The 15,814-nt window shown below is 44.3% G+C and overlaps 1 protein-coding gene across 1 annotated transcript in view; it reads left to right on the forward strand.

Annotated features, from left to right (window-relative positions):
* Nucleotides 1–15,814, forward strand: part of COG5 (component of oligomeric golgi complex 5) — a 261,645-nt gene that overhangs the window by 158,141 nt on the left and 87,690 nt on the right. The window contains exons 8-10 of the mRNA XM_054987831.1: nucleotides 5,724–5,889; nucleotides 8,961–9,073; nucleotides 9,159–9,236. Coding sequence (XP_054843806.1) covers nucleotides 5,724–5,889; nucleotides 8,961–9,073; nucleotides 9,159–9,236 — 357 coding nt within the window. The remainder of the gene's footprint in view (nucleotides 1–5,723; nucleotides 5,890–8,960; nucleotides 9,074–9,158; nucleotides 9,237–15,814) is intronic.

The raw sequence follows: 15,814 nt of genomic DNA on the forward strand, positions 1-15,814 counted from the left end.
CTGTTACAGTGCATTGAAAGTGCATTATCCAATGTGTGTGGAAACGTCAGATCTTGAAAGCTTAGCAGGGTTGGCCCTGGTCAGACCAACAAGGAAGGCCAGGGTTGCTATGTGGTGGCGGGGGTGGGGGAGAGCCCTCAAGACAGAGTTGACTTATGGTGACCCCCTGGTGGGGTTTTCCTGGCCAGAGACTAACAGCGGTGGTTTGCCATTGCCTGCCTCTGCAGCCCTAGTCTTCTTTGGAGGTCTCCCATTCAATTACTAACCAAGGCCAACCCAGTTTAGCTTCTGAGATCTGACGTGATCAGGCTCACCTGGGTTATACAGGTCAAGGCAGGGTTGCTGTGTAGAGGCAGGTAATGGCAAACCGTCTCGGTTCATCTCTTGCCTTGAAAACTGGGGGTGCAAGGTGATGCTGACGTAGCTGCAGAAATGTCATTCATCCCTAGGTGTCAGAATGGCAGGCAGCACCGGTGCCAGAGTTTCTGGTGCCGGAGGCCAGCCTTGCATGTGTGCGCGTGCCCCGGACTGCATGATGACATCATCATGTGATGACGTCATCACACAGTGCTGCCAGTGGGTAGTTGGGGCGGAATGAGGAGGCCAGCCGCACGCCACCCCAGCCACCTGTCGTCCCTGGCCTGTGGCTGCTGCACCCACCCGGAGGTGGGCAGCAGCGGCGGCGCGGGGCTGGCTGCCGGCGGTGCGGGGCTAGCGCCTCTGCCCCCAGCACCCCCTCCGGTGCCACCTCTGGCCCTGCAGCGCCCGTGGCCCCCGCCTCAATGCTGGTGCCGGCCCTGATGGCAGGCTCTGCTTAAACGTTTACTCTTCCGCCCTTTTCATATGCTTCTGGCAGTGAATTTGCCACTTGCACATGTGCTTGCTATGTGAAATTGCGATCGGATGACCCCAGCAAGCTGTTATTACGTACGGGCAGAAGGGAGAGAGGGCATATAGAAGGAAAACTCCGAAATGTGATTGGGACTTGGACATACGTTAATGTAGAGACAAAAAGTAATAAAAAAGGGAATGTGATTAAAATGTGTGAAGAGTTGAATATGATGCGCTCGCAGAGTTAGACTTTTAATGTTTCTGTGTAATTACTTTTTCTTTGAAATTGTATTGGCAGTCCAATGCTAATCTGAGTAAAATAATAATCACAGCTATTTTAATGGATGGATCTTTCTCAGAGTCTAATATTCTCTAGGTAGTAAATTACGCTTTACAGTGTCAAAAAAGATAGATGTGTATTCCTTTTTGTGCAACAAGAACTCATTCACACAGACCCCTCTTTGTAGAGAAATTGGCCACAAGAATTAAGGCCTACTGGCAAGAGTCTAGATGTATTATGGGGTATATGCCCTGTCTGCAGGAGAATGACTCCGCAGTTTTCTGGCACAGGTGAGGGAGAAATCTTCAAGGCTTGGTGGAGGCAAAGCCGAAGCACCATAGGTAATTGAGCGTATCTATCCAGCTGTGGTTCCCATGGGAATAGGATGTGTGCTCCTGGTGGTGTAGTGTAAGGTGATGCTGATGTAATAATAATAACAACAACAATAATAATAGCGTTTGGTTTATATATTGCCCTTCAGGACAACTTAATGCCCACTCATAGTGATTTACAAAGTGTGTTATTAATCCCCACAACAATCACCCTGTGAGGTAGGTGGGGCTGAGAGAGCTCAGACTGACCCAAGGTCACCCAGCTGGCTTCAGATGGAGGAGGGGGAATCAAACCCAATTCTCTCTGCCAGTAAGTATAATGTAGGTTTTTTACTAGCTTTATTGTTTTACTTAGGCCGTTTTCACACGTTTTACCTGCCGCCGGAACATCGCGCAAAACACCCGGAAGACAGCATCTTCTTGCGCGAAATCATGCCAGGAAGATGCTGTCATCCGGGAGTTTTGCGCGAAATCGCGTCTTCCTGGCGCGATTTCACGCAAGGAGATGCTGTCTTCCAGGTGTTTTGTGCAATGTTCCGGTGGCAGGTAAAACGTGTGAAAACGACCTTACTCTTTTTGCGCAACCTTTTAATGCACAATTTTAATAAAACAACATATTCTTCATAACTATGTGGTGTTCATTTGTTTCTGGCTTCAACTTAACCCAGCATCCAGACCTGGTTTGCTTTGCTCTAGCTATCCATGTAACTTCTTTGGGGAGATTCCGCATAGCTGACTCTCCAATATACTCTGGTAAGGCTTGAAGTTTGTTTTCTCCAGCCCCTGTTCTAGGACTTAGTTGGAGAAAATGGTGGCAGCCTGACTACCAATGCTGAGTTTAGGTGTTCTCTCTTAGGACTGGGTTTTACCTCTCGGTTCTGCAGACCTCCCTAGACCAGAGGGCCTTTTTGACCTTAACCCCTTACCTTGCTCTTTTTTCATTATTGCATCTCATCCTGTTTGGTGGCCTAAAGCAGAGGCTTAGTTTTGTTGATTCCTATTGTGGTACAGTGCTGATCAATAACAGTTTAAGTGGAAATAAATTGTCTTGTGTCTCTCTTAGCCTAGTCATTGATACATCCTTTAAAAACATCATAAATATGTATTTAATAAATATGGACATCTTAACTAAATAGATCCATGTGTCCCCTTTTGTCTAAGTTAACCCTGGTATAGTCTTTTTTAAAATTATTATTATTATTATTTTTATTTTTCAGAATAAAGAGGGGTACAGAAAGAAGAGGGGGGGATAACAGGGTCAAAGGAACAGTAAGATTTTGCGCTACAAGAGATATTAAAATAGAGTACACAAAACATATCTTAATCAGAGTTTCGCTACAAGAGTTCTAAGAATACCGAGTGCACAAAAACTTACATCTTTTTCAATATTTATCCACATAGCAATAGAAATTGCAACTGTTAAGTCCCATTACTATATACTATGCACACTTAGCGCCTCCCACCTCCTTCCCCATACTTATTAATAAAAAATTAATAGTCAAAAAGGAAAAACTCATTCCATTATTACTACACTATTTCACCTTATCTCTTTATGTAACTGATTAATATAGCAATCCTCTCTACTTATCCTTAGCTTTATCAGTGTTTCTACATCTACAAACTGTTTTAGAAATTATATATTTAATTATATATTCATACATTTCCCCCTTTGTCAGACTGTAACCTCTTATAAGCTATATACAATAAGCCAGTATGTGATCTTATTCCTCTTTATAAAACTGCAACATCTTATTTATTCTATTCTTTATAAGCAAAATAATTCCCCCCATTTCTCTTCAAATTCGCTTATTGGTCTTCTATTTATATAACTCGTCAGTTTTGCCATCACTGCATATTCTGCCATCTTGTCTTTCCAGATTTCCTTGGTTGGACATTCATCTTCTTTCCATTTACTCGCAAATGTCACTCTTGCCGCCGTCAACAAATATCTGAATAATTCATGTAATGTTTTATCAATATTGAACCCTGGTACACTCTGATTATTCAAAGCAGTTAATAATACCACGTGTAATTAATGGTTTAACCAGCACCTGTCTGGTTTCAGTTGTTGCAGTCAAGAATTCTGTGATCAGTGTTAAGGTGCCACAGAAAACAAGTTCTGCTTCTTTGGGGGCCGCTGTGTGAACACAGGAGAGGAGTTAGGGCTGTTGCTTAATTTCTTATTCACAGTTGAAACGTTTTGCTGCTTAAGGGAGAAACTGTCCTTTCTCTCAGCTATTTGTTACAGGTTCAGAAACTTACATAGGAAGGAGTCTTAGCCATCTATATGTTGTTCTGGCTTTATCTATTTTTAATATGGAAGCGTGGAAAGTCATCTTCTAGTTGTATTGTCGAAGGCTTTCACGGCCGGAGAACAATGGCTGTTGTGGGTTTTCCGGGCTGTATTGCCGTGGTCTTGGCATTGTAGTTCCTGACGTTTCGCCAGCAGCTGTGGCTGGCATCTTCAGAGGTGTAGCACCAAACGACAGAGATCTCTTAGTGTCTGGAGATCAAGGGGCGGGGCCACCAGCCATATGACACTGAGAGATCTCTGTCTTTTGGTGCTACACCTCTGAAGATGCCAGCCACAGCTGCTGGCGAAACGTCAGGAACTACAATGCCAAGACCACGGCAATACAGCCCGGAAAACCCACAACAACCATCATCTTCTAGTTATTTGTTAAAATTTGATGGTTGATGGACTTCTATGAGATCAATGCATGCTCCAGTTAAGTTCCTTTGAAAGTAATAATGTTATGGTCAGAAACTGTCTTGGGGTGCTAAGCAAAGCCTGGAAAACCAACTGTGAACAGTTGCAGATAGCTCTAGGGTAGTACAGAACCTGGGTTACCTCCTAAGGACAACAGAAAGTAGAGTGATAAAGTCCAACTATATCTTTACACTCGCAAATCAAATCTGAGAACCGTCTGACCCTTTCTCTGCAAGTTAGACTGCATGGTGCAGCGGCATGGATCTTAAATTGTGTTGTCTGCCTTCTCCAATTTGGACCTCTAGGAAAGTGAATAGCGTTGGGCTGGGTTGCTTCAGGTTGAAATGTTGTGTATTGTTACTTCCTGGAAACAGGAACTCTTCTTCTTCATCCTGTGGGAGATTTGTGGGGAGGTTCCCTGCTGAATTGGAGTCTTCTGTGAGGTCCCTTTGGGCAGGTCATCCTCACTCAGGGTCATCATTTCTACATGCCTTGTGTGCCTTTGAGATATTTTAAAACAAATAGATCAATAGGAATTGTGATGTCTGCTTCCTGTTTGGCTCTGGTCTATTCTTGCTGTTTGCTTGCCTAGGAAAATGGTTATCGGTATTAAGTTTGAGGGCTGCAAGCTTTAATAATTTTAGTTGACAGCTAAATATTTAGTTGATTCATTTAGTTGATTAATTAAACCTAACTTTTAATTGATTGATAGCTTGGGGCCCAGTTTTAATCAGTACATGTGCATATTTGATCAGTAATACTCTAAGCTGGGCTTGTAATGTATTTGAGCTTGCTATGCATCTTGTGCACCATTTGTTATAGAGAATTTAAAGTGTAGTATTAAAGGCTGCTGTGTTCCTTTAAGAATGTGAATAACTTGTCTCTACTTGCTAAAAAAATAAAACTTGGCCTTTTGACAACAATTGGTTGTTGTTTACTGCATTATTAGTTAGTCTGTTGTTTACTGCATTATTAGTTAGTCTCACATGTTCTTCAGTACCTCAAAAAAGGCCCGTATTGAGCTTTTTGTAATATGCACATATATTCAGGGCTTTTTTTCAGCGGGAACACGGTGGAACGGAGTTCCGGCACCTCTTGAAAGTGGTCACATGGCCGGTGGCCCCGCCCCCTGATTCCCAGACAGAGGGGAGTTTAGATCACCTTCCGCGCTGCAGCGCAGAGATCAATCTAAACTCCTCTCTGTCTGGAGATCAGAGGGTGGGGCCACCAGCCATGTGACCATTTTCGCCGAGGGCAATTTAAACTTTTAAAAACTCCCCCCTTGTTCCAGCTGACCCAAAGTGACGTCATTGTGCAGTCCTGAGTTCCACCACTGAGTTCCACCACCTCTTTTCCCAGAAAAAAAGCCCTGCATATATTTATTTGTATCTTGGACTAATCAACCTATTGTTGAAAAAATGATTGATGGACTGCAATTCTTTCATTGGTTGGTAGCAGCCCTTTAAACGAAATGAAGCAGAACCGTGAAATCAAGACTGACAACTAAACTGATTTGTAGCGAGAACTTTCAGACTCTTCCTAGTATCTGGTCTTCTCTACCCTCTCTTAGAATCCTACTCAAGTCGGAACTGCTCTTCAAGTTTTCTATAACCTGGGAACCTTAAAAGACACGATTACAAATGTTGTGGATGGATATTGTACATCCTTGGAGGAGAACATCAACAATGCTTTGGACATTAAAGTTTTGACTCAGCCTTCACAAATGGTGGTTCGAGGTACTATTCGTTTTCAAATAATCTGTATTAGAACACCACCTGGCAATGTAGCATACTATCTCCACAAAGGACATGTAACAAAATTCCGCATGTTCGTACAACTCTTCAGTACACTTTACTGTTCTGTTCTGTTCTTTTGGTGTTGTGGTCCCACAAGCTGTGGTGTAGAAAAGCTGCACTGAAGTAAAGAGTTGGCCCATTGCTAAGCCAACATCAAACATGTTTTTGTTTTTATTTTATTTGTTATTTATAGTCTGTCTTTCTCACTGAGACTCAAGGTGGATTGCACAGTGTAAGACAATTGAGCAACAACTGGTACATTCAATAGACAATACGTTAGAGTATGCATTGCAGGCATTTGAAAAAGAAGCATAAAATGTGTATACAGGCGTACCGAGATGAAACAAAACATGAGTAATTTGATGTGACAAATTCAGCAATGCGGATATTGCAGCATGCTACTCTCTTTGCATCCGGATTTCAACTCATGCCTGCAACTAGTATAGAATAGTAACTAAACAATATGAAATGGTGAGATCCTTGTTCAGTTTCTTACCTCTTCCGTCAGTTTCTTACTGGAGAGTCTTTAACCTATTTCAATGATATTCATTCGGAGCAGGGCTTTTTTTCAGCAGGAATGTGGTGGAACCGAGTTCTGGCACCTCTTAAAAATGGTCACATGGCTGGTGGCCCCGCCCCCTGATCTCCAGACAGAGGGGAGTTTAGATTGCCCTCCGCGCAGTAGCATGGAGGGCAATCTAAACTCTCCTCTGTCTGGAGATCGGGGTGGAGCCACCAGACATGTGACCATTTTCGCCACGGGCAATTTAAACTTTAAAAAACTCCCCCCTTGTTCCAGCTGACCCAAAGTGAGATCATTGTGTGGTCCTGAGTTCCACCTCTGAGTTCCACCACCTCTTTTCCCAGAAAAAAAGCCCTGATTCGGAAACTTGGGAGCTACACGTGGTTCTTCAACATGCTACTTGTTTCCTAATGCTTGAGGAAAGCGGTCAAGACCCTTTCTTGGTGGGACTTGTGTTGGGCAGGTGGTTTCCATCTTGAAATTGCTGCTGCCACAAGAATGATTAAGCTGCAAGCTTCTCTGAGTTGCAGGCCTCATGCCAGGGATGGAACATAAATATGGCTGCCTTAGTTGGTGATAACGGTGAATATGGCTCTCCACAAGCCATGGACTGAGCCCCACTGCTGTAGCTGTTTATGCTCTCAGCATCAACAATAATAATACTCGGCTACCTCATAGAGCTTTTGTAGAGGCTGTTGATAGAATGTCTGAGAAGTGCTTCAAATGCTTGAAACTTTAGATAGTAAATGATACAGTGTTCTTGACACAGTATGGAAATATCCTTGATACTGATTGTACTAATCTCACACTATGTAATCTGCCTTGAATCTCAGTGCGAAAGGCAGACTATAAATGACATAAAGCTCTCTCTCTCTCTCTCTCTCTCTCTCTCTCTCTCTCTCTCTCTCTCTCTCTCTCTCTCTCTCTCTCTCAGACAAGTGTCCTGATTGACTCATCAACGCCCAGCCCAAACCCTTGGCCTAGAAATATAATATTTGGGGAGAACATTTATTTCATGATGTAAACACTCACTAAGAAGGGATTTTAAGAAAAGGGGGTAAAAAGGGTTCAAATGTGTTTTCCCAAAGGGATACAGCTTCCCTGTGTGGCTGGCAGGCTGCTACCTGCTTGCACCCCCACCCACTGCCAGCTTGGCCACTCTTCCCTGATTGGGCCAGCCTTTCAAGGTCATTTGCATATAATGGCTGCTTGGGGCTCACAACATTCCACACCTCATTCCAACCCCCCCCCCTGAGACAGTTGGAACACAGAGGTCATTTGCATATGTGGCCTGATTGGTCCTCTCCCCCCTACAGTGTGCAGTTGCTATTGGGAGTCATTGAATGTGTCCTGAGGTAAAATGCACCTCCCAGTTTTCCCCTAAAAGTTCACTAGGGTTTTCAGGCACCACAACAGGGTTTATAACTGGATTTAAAGTAGCAAAATACCATAGCAAAGCATGGGTATCAAGCTAGTAAATAAATGAATGAATAAATAAAGTGCCAATATTATTTTTATCATGCACTTTGTTAGGGTGTTGACTTGGGCCTGTCACACTGGCTACTATATAAGGATGTGTTATGCTTCCTTAACTCTCATTTAAATCTGTGGTTCTTAACTTCTTTAGTACGCATCATGTTGTTTCTTGGACAAGCAATTACGTTTGTTTATTTTATCTAATATGAATATATCCCACTTTACTCCAAGTCAACAAAACTCAAAATGGCTTACATCACACAGGGCCAAGCTACACATGACGAATGACACTTGAACGGCAAGTGTATTTCTCCCTGTTCACTTGCCCTCCACTCAATCCACTTGCCGTTCAAGTGTCATTCGTCATGTGTAGCTTGGCCCTAAGTCTCATTTCTCAAAAATGCAGCAAATGTGACAAGAAGCGAGTGAACTGTTGATCCCATTATAGTAACTGACCTCTACTTCCAAGCCACCAAAAGCATATTGGAAAAGCTCTGGCTGATGGAACCTCCGAAGTCTCTGTTCGGATGGAGCCTTCCTTGTGTTTTCAGGAAGCTTGTTCCATAAAACATGAGTGGCCGCTGTGAGAGCCTGAGCAGAAACAGTTCTTGCTAATCTGAGTGGAGGAAATGTTAACAATCCCTGGTCTAATAACAGCCCAGTAGGAACATACTTACAATAACAGACAGTGTACAGTAGTATAGCCTATAGTCCCTATATATATGTCCCCTATATATAGTCCCTGTTTTGTCTTCTGAATGTCCCTGGGAGATGAGTGGTGACAGCAGTTAGTGATTTGCCAAAGAGCAGCTGTTGAGCATCATGGCGGAGCAGAGACGAGAACTTTGCTAAGCCAAGATTCTGCTCCTGTTATCTACCTAAGAGGGCCTGGTTCTTGCATGTCTGCATCTTACGTCTGAACAGTCCTTATTTCCAGAGATTCTTGCTACTTAATCTGATTTTGTTTTTTGTGGTATGCTTTGATGTTGACTGTCCTTTAAAACACCTTTAGGTGGCCCTGGCCGAGCAGCTATGCCAACACCAGGAAACACAGCTGCCTTTAGAGCATCTCTGTGGACAAACATGGAAAAATTAATGGATCAGATCTGTGCAGCTTGCGTACAGGTATTTAGTCATTGAAACATCTGTTTCTATCTTGGTGTAATTTTTGGGAAATAAATCAAGTTTCAGACAATATCTGTCTTTTCAGGTGCAGCACCTGCAGAAAGTATTGTCCAAGAAAAGAGATCCTGTTACACACGTGTGTTTCATTGAGGAACTAGCAAAGGTAATCCTCTCTTCCTCTCCTTCTCACTAAAGGGAGTCTTGCTAAAGCTGCTAGTAGTTTTTATTCGTTCATTTGTTCGTTCGTTCGTTTGTTCGTTCGTTCATTCGTTTGTTCGTATTCATTCATTCATACTCTGCCATTCTTTGCTATGGGGACCCAGAGCGGCTTATATCATTTTCCTCTCCTTCATTTTATCCTCACAAGAGATCTCTGTGGTAGGTTAGGCTGAGTGTATGTATCTGGCCCAAGATCACCCAGCAAGCTTCCATGGCCAAATGGGGGTTCAAACCTGGATCTCCCAGATCCTAGACCAACATTCTCGCTGGAAGTGCTCTGTTTAAATTCAAGAGTAATATATAATGTGGAGAAATAGTGGCAAGAGGGGGAAAATGGCATAACAGAATTCATTGATGGATGGCTCATGATTTGCTAGTTTATTGGGCACAGACTGAGGTTTGATTTAAGTATACACCAGGTACAGCAAAAACAAATTCCCCATGCAGCGTTGCGCTTTCCAGGCATCTTGTTTAAATCAGGTTCTTTGTTGCTACTCATGCAATTTTAGCCCACTGGTGCAATGCTGACCACGCTGTGGATCCCATGCGTACTAGCAGTCCATGCACCGATAAGATGATCCAGTTTAAATAAGATAACAGGCATGTACAATAGTAGATAGGTACAATGTGACTTTCCTGCAGTCATGTTTTAAATCAGTCCTCAATCCTTAGGGGCTTAAATCCAAAGTAAATCTGGGTCTTTTCTGCCATGGAAGGACTGTGGCTCAGAGGAAGAGCATCTGCTTGGCATGTATAAGGTCGCAGGTTCAATCCCTGCTGTCTCCAGGTCAAGGGATCTGATAATAGGTGATGTCAGATGGCCATTGCAAGTCAGAATAGACAACACTAACCTTAGACTAGTGATCTGACTGATAAGGCAGATTCATGTTTTCATATTTTGTATCACAGAAAAGGAATAAAACCTCAAAAAGATGTTAAAAGTTATTCGCTGAAGCACTCCAGATTGGTGTAGCTTACAGAGGAAAACCATTTTGAGGTTTACAGATGAATCTTCCTGCTCTTTTCTTTGAGTTTCCTTCTCTTCCTTCCGTCTACTCAAAGGCTCCCATCCAGAAGTGGGTGTCTCCCAAGCAGCTTTTTGAGTAATGTGAAGGACTGTCTGTAGTAGAAGTGGGGTGGGAACAGGGCTTTTTTTCTGGGGAAAAAGGTGGTGGAACTCAGTGCATTGCCCTCGGAGAAAATGGTCACATGGCTGGTGAACCCGCCCCCTGATCTCCAGACAGAAGGGAGTTGAGATTGCCCTCCGCACCACAATCTAAACTCCCCTCTGTCTGGAGATCAGGGGGCGGGGCCACCAGCCATGTGACCATTTTCAAGAGGTGCCGGAACTCCGTTCCCCCACGTTCCTGCTGAAAAAAAGCCCTGGGTGGGATCACATTCTCCCCCCCCCTACACATGCATAGAAGAGCATTTCACTTACGCATAACCTATTTATTCATGGGGCTCAAGCTGTTGGCAGGGCTAGCCTTTGTTTTACTTGACAGAACCCAGAAGATACCATTATGTGCCTTTATTAATGATCATTGTTGCCATTCCCTGCAATACTGTGTGGACTGATTATTTAATATTTATGTATTAGTAAGAGAATATGTCTTCATATGGTATGTAGCATGATCCAGCCATCTGCTGCTCTCCTTTTTGGCAATTCCCTCTCTGAAAAACACTCGCAGCTGTTCTTTGCCTCCAGGAGCTCCAATATGAATACCTGTTCTTATCCATTCATTTGTATTGTCTTATGTTCTTATTTAGAAGAATTTGATTAATGGTTTCCCCAAGAACTGAGAACAGTTCTGCCAAAGCCATTTATCTGTCATAATGTATGAGAGGAGTGCCCTCTCTCCCCTTCATGTTTAAGTTCTGATTTTATGCAGTGGGCGGGTGGGGGAGAAGAAACCTTTCCAATTCTAGGTGGCTAGATTAATTCCCACATCATCTACTTTTTAAATGGGGAAGAGAGGCTGTATATGCAAATCCTTTGTAGTGCTAAAATTAAACAATGACTACATGACACAGAGCTTGTTTCTCTTGGCAGATTCTGCTGACAAGCGCAGAATTAAAATATTTAGAAATCAGATCTCCTTTATATGGGCATTTTGTTCATAAGGCATCTTTGTTTAGGGGTTATTGTGTTATTTTGGGGTGCGTGATTACAACCTACCCCTTAACAAGTGTCTGTTTGAATAAAAACACCTCTCTGCTTTCAAAAGATGTTCAGGCTTGGTCTTTGGCGAGTCTTTCGGGGAAGAGAATTTCAAAGCTCGAGGGGTAAAGGAAGTCTTGGTGTCTGCCTCTCAAGTTCAGCATTCTCTTCCCTTGAACATTCGCCAAAGACCAAGCCTGAACATCTTCTGGAAACAGTAGATAGTGAACATCTCAACAGATCCTAAAGTCTAATAGAATTAGAGTCCAGTAGCATCTTTAAAGACCAGCAACATTGGCTGTTGTGGGTTTTCCAGGCTGTATTGCCGTGGTCTTGGCAAGACCACGGCAATACAGCCCGGAAAACCCACAACAGCCATCGTTCTCCGGCCGTGAAAGCCTTCGACAATACACCAGCAACATTGTTCTCCAGACTAACATGGCTACCCACCTAGGGTTGCCGTTCCCTCGGTGGGGGTGGGGATCCCCCACTCCCAGCCCCCTCCTCCTGGCATCGCTCACCTGGCTGGCAGGGGGAAAGGCACAGAAACGGGCTTCCAGGGGCGAGCTTCCGGTGCAGTACAACTACATCACTGTAGACGATGTAGTATGACTACATCACTGTAGACTGTTATATATATAAAACAGGCTTGATACCTGTGAGATTTTAAAAGGAAAAAGAAAATACGTACAACCATTTCCCCCTCAGGTGCTAGAATTACCAGGCTGCTGAGTGAGCTCACTCTGGAGCAGGCCACGTAGAACTGCCCGCGTGAGAAGCAGTCCTCCCTCAAGCCAATTCCTGCCACCTTCAGTGTCTGCCCCTGGGACCTGTTGATCATCATAGCAAAGCAGGCCTTGAGGGGGAACTGCAGTCTCTTGAACTCAAAGAGGTTACCACTTATAGTATGAGTGGTATGCGTAGTATGAATATCGACTCCTCCCGAGCACTGCTGGTGAACAATGTGGCCTCAATGATGTTCCTGTGGAGGGCCGTCACTCGCAGTCTGGTGCCATTGAAGAGTTTGGGTGGGCTAATGTTCTGAATCAGCATCACTGGAGCCCCCACTTTGAGGAGAAGCTTGCGGGCTGGGAAGCCAGGAGGTTTGAGCACGTTGAGGAACTCCACGGGGTAGTGGACCGCATCATCCGTTTGCACCACTGAGCCCACAGATCTGTACTCCATTTCTGCCCCTTCAAGGTAGTTAAGTTGTGTTTCATTAATGTTGGCAGCCTTGTCGATCTTGGGGGTCGGAATGGCATGCTTGAACAGCCAGTCAATAGACTTCGCCATGATAGTGGCGATATCAGGGTATATTGTGGCTGTTAGGTGTGCTAGGGTCGTCACTACTGTGCTCAGGCTAGGCAGGGATGGTCACCTTTCCCTTGGACTCGGGATACTCTCCATCCCCTATTTTTAGTAGGATTTCAGAGAATTCCCCAGCGGACACCTTGCCTCTCAAGTGGACCCTCATGTTCTTTCTTAGTGAGAGTTTCCTGATGAGGGGCCACAGATATGATGCCTTGACAGACAGTAACCTCGTCAGCTTGAGTTCCCCTTGGGACTACTGCCAGAGTCTGACGGAATTGTCCATTCAGCAGCACGATGACTCCCCCCATCACTCTCTCGTTGCCCCTGACATCTTTGAGGGTTATGCTCAGTGCCTCAAAACACCCCTTGTGCGCCATGGTGCCCTCATCCCAAACAATGAGCTTCTAGTTCTGCAGCACTTGGGCCATGTTGCTTTGTTTTGAGATGCTGAAGAGGGGTGTTTCTGCATGGATGAGGTTAAGAGGCAGCTTGAAGGTAGCGAAGAATCATATTCCATGCCTGAGTGAGCCTTGACCGTCCATGGAAGTGAGCGCCTCTCTACTCATCTTCCAGGATTGCTTTGCTCATAGAGAGACTCTGCTGCTCTGTGCACCTCGGGGTGATCTAGCTGGTACTTGGCCAGTGCTGCTTGGTGCACCACAGGAGTGGATATGCATATTTCTTTGCCGCATCTCTAAGTTGCTTCCTCCTTTTATCATCTGTGTATCTTCTACAACGTCTGCCGGAAGGCTTCTTGGCATCAGTAAGAGGTGATGGCTGCAAGAGGTGTGAGGTGGAGTTGGACTGAGGGAGGGGTGGTGTAGTGGGCACTTTGGCAGATTCATGTGACAAGTTCACATTGAAATGGCCCCTAGAAAGGAGTGCACGATCTCCCCATGAACATTTAAAAACTCAGTTACCATACTGACTTTTATATAAAATCCCTATTCAGGGGTCTTGTACTGTCTTTCTTCAACTGCATACAGTTTAGAATGTTGCAGTGATGACCAATCAGGCCGCATATGCAAATATCCTCAGGGAAGAGTGGCCGAGTTGGCAGGGGGGAGCAGGCTGCCAGCCACACAGGGAAATTGTATCCCTATGGGAAAACACATTTTACCCCTTTTTATCCCCTTAGGGGGCGAATTTCTTAAAATCCCTTCTTAGTGAGTCTTTACATCATGAAAGGAATGTTCTCCCCAAATTTCATGTTTCTAGGTCCAGGGGTTTGGGATGGGCGTTAATGAGTCAGTCAGGACACTTGTCTTTATATATATAGATATAAAATCTTTATATCTATCGATCGATAGATAGATATCTTTTGCACAATTCTTAATGTGTGTGTGTGTGTTTTGAATCCAGTCTCTTAGCCTATTTGGCCTCAGCTACCAAATATTTGTTTCTCTGGAACTTCTCTGGAACCTCCACTCCTCCACTTACAGGGCTGACTTCTGGGTTAATACTCATTGCAATTGGAAACTTTGCTTCCTCGGTTTCTGAGCTTATGGTTAGTTAGAGGAAACTGGTGGCATTTCCTTACCCTAGGTTGCAAGGGACCTTGCTTTCCAGAAGTGTTTTTGTTTCTTAACCCCCACCCCCGTCCTGGGCTCCTCAAGAACTTGGGGAACCAGTGACACAGATACATGAATGTTCAATTTCCATCCTCAGCAGTTTCCTTATCTAAGACCCCTGACTGTTCCGACAGCTCGCACTGGTCTTGGAGCCATGTGGAGTGGGCTGCATAAAGTTTGTGCAAACGGTTAAGTGACTGGAAATAAATGTTTGTTTTATCTATTGGTTTGAACATTCTATTTCTAAAAAGATTGTGGGCAGAGGCCTTGCCCCTGCAAAGCTCTCAGGTTTTTAAAACGGGATTAAACAGGTGCCCAGCTGTGGGACGAAAAGGCAAAGCATTAGTCCCATTTTCAGTTGGCACCGGTGTGTCCACTGTCACGTCAGCCTCTGTCCTGCTGGGCTAGTACCAACTGCAGCAATTCTGAACTTTTGTTGCCTTGTGAATTTGAATACGAACACACATTCCTTTAGGATACCATACTGGCCCAGGCAATTAATTAGGAAGAGGCATGTGGGGTGAGCATATACAGCTTATGTCACCAGTTAACATCCTCCATTCCTGTCACCAGCAGCAACGTTTTAAGTGGAGCTCGCAAGCTTTTCGTGTGCCATATGTTTAAGCGGTAGAAAATGGAGGAGGGCTGTGAGCTAATGCATCTAAATTGGGCTTGCCCAGAGTTTGCATGCGCTCATTTCAGGAAATCTAAGTCAGCCGAGAGTGACTCTTTGGCCTCTTGTGAATGTGACCCAGCCATGCCGAGCAACTTTCTTCTTTTCTAGCGATGATGCGGTTTCAATTTCACCCCAAGTCTCTTCTGTCTTTCCGAAGTGCGTTAACATCTTGCACCCAGAGTCTTGCGCACCTACAGTGTTACGGTCTGCTCTTACAAGATTTATATATGGCATTGGGAACGTGTGCCAAACAAACTGCCTGTTGCTTTCATTGGGAGAATGTTGTTCCATTTCTTTAAAAAGTTCTCTGACATATTGTCACAAGCTGCTAGGACTTTTGGAACTGCCTAACAAACAACTAAAGTTTAGGAATGTGTGCACATCACCAGCGCATGTTGAGCAACAGGGACAGCCATATGGGAGAACAAGCGCTATTGGGTCTACTGCCAGCAGTTATAAATACTCAGATAACCTTAATACAGAACCTTCGAAATTCCACTATTGGTTCCAGATCTGAAGCTGTTTCATATATTGTCAACTTTCAGTCTATATAAAATAGAGATTTGAGTGTGGTGTAGTGGCTAGAGTAGCCGACTAGGATCTAGGCGACAGGTTCACTTGCCTGCTGTGCCGTGGAAGCTCGCTGGGTGACCCTGAGCCAGTCACAAACTCTCAGCGTGGCCTACCCGACAGGGTTTGTTGTGAGGATAAAATGGGGGAGAGGAGAATTATGTAAGCCACTTCGGTTCCCCAATAGAGAGAAAGACGGGGTATAAATGAGCTAAAATATTTTTAAAAATAAA

The sequence above is a fragment of the Eublepharis macularius genome, chromosome 9, assembly GCF_028583425.1.
Source record: "Eublepharis macularius isolate TG4126 chromosome 9, MPM_Emac_v1.0, whole genome shotgun sequence".
NCBI lineage: Eukaryota > Metazoa > Chordata > Lepidosauria > Squamata > Eublepharidae > Eublepharis > Eublepharis macularius.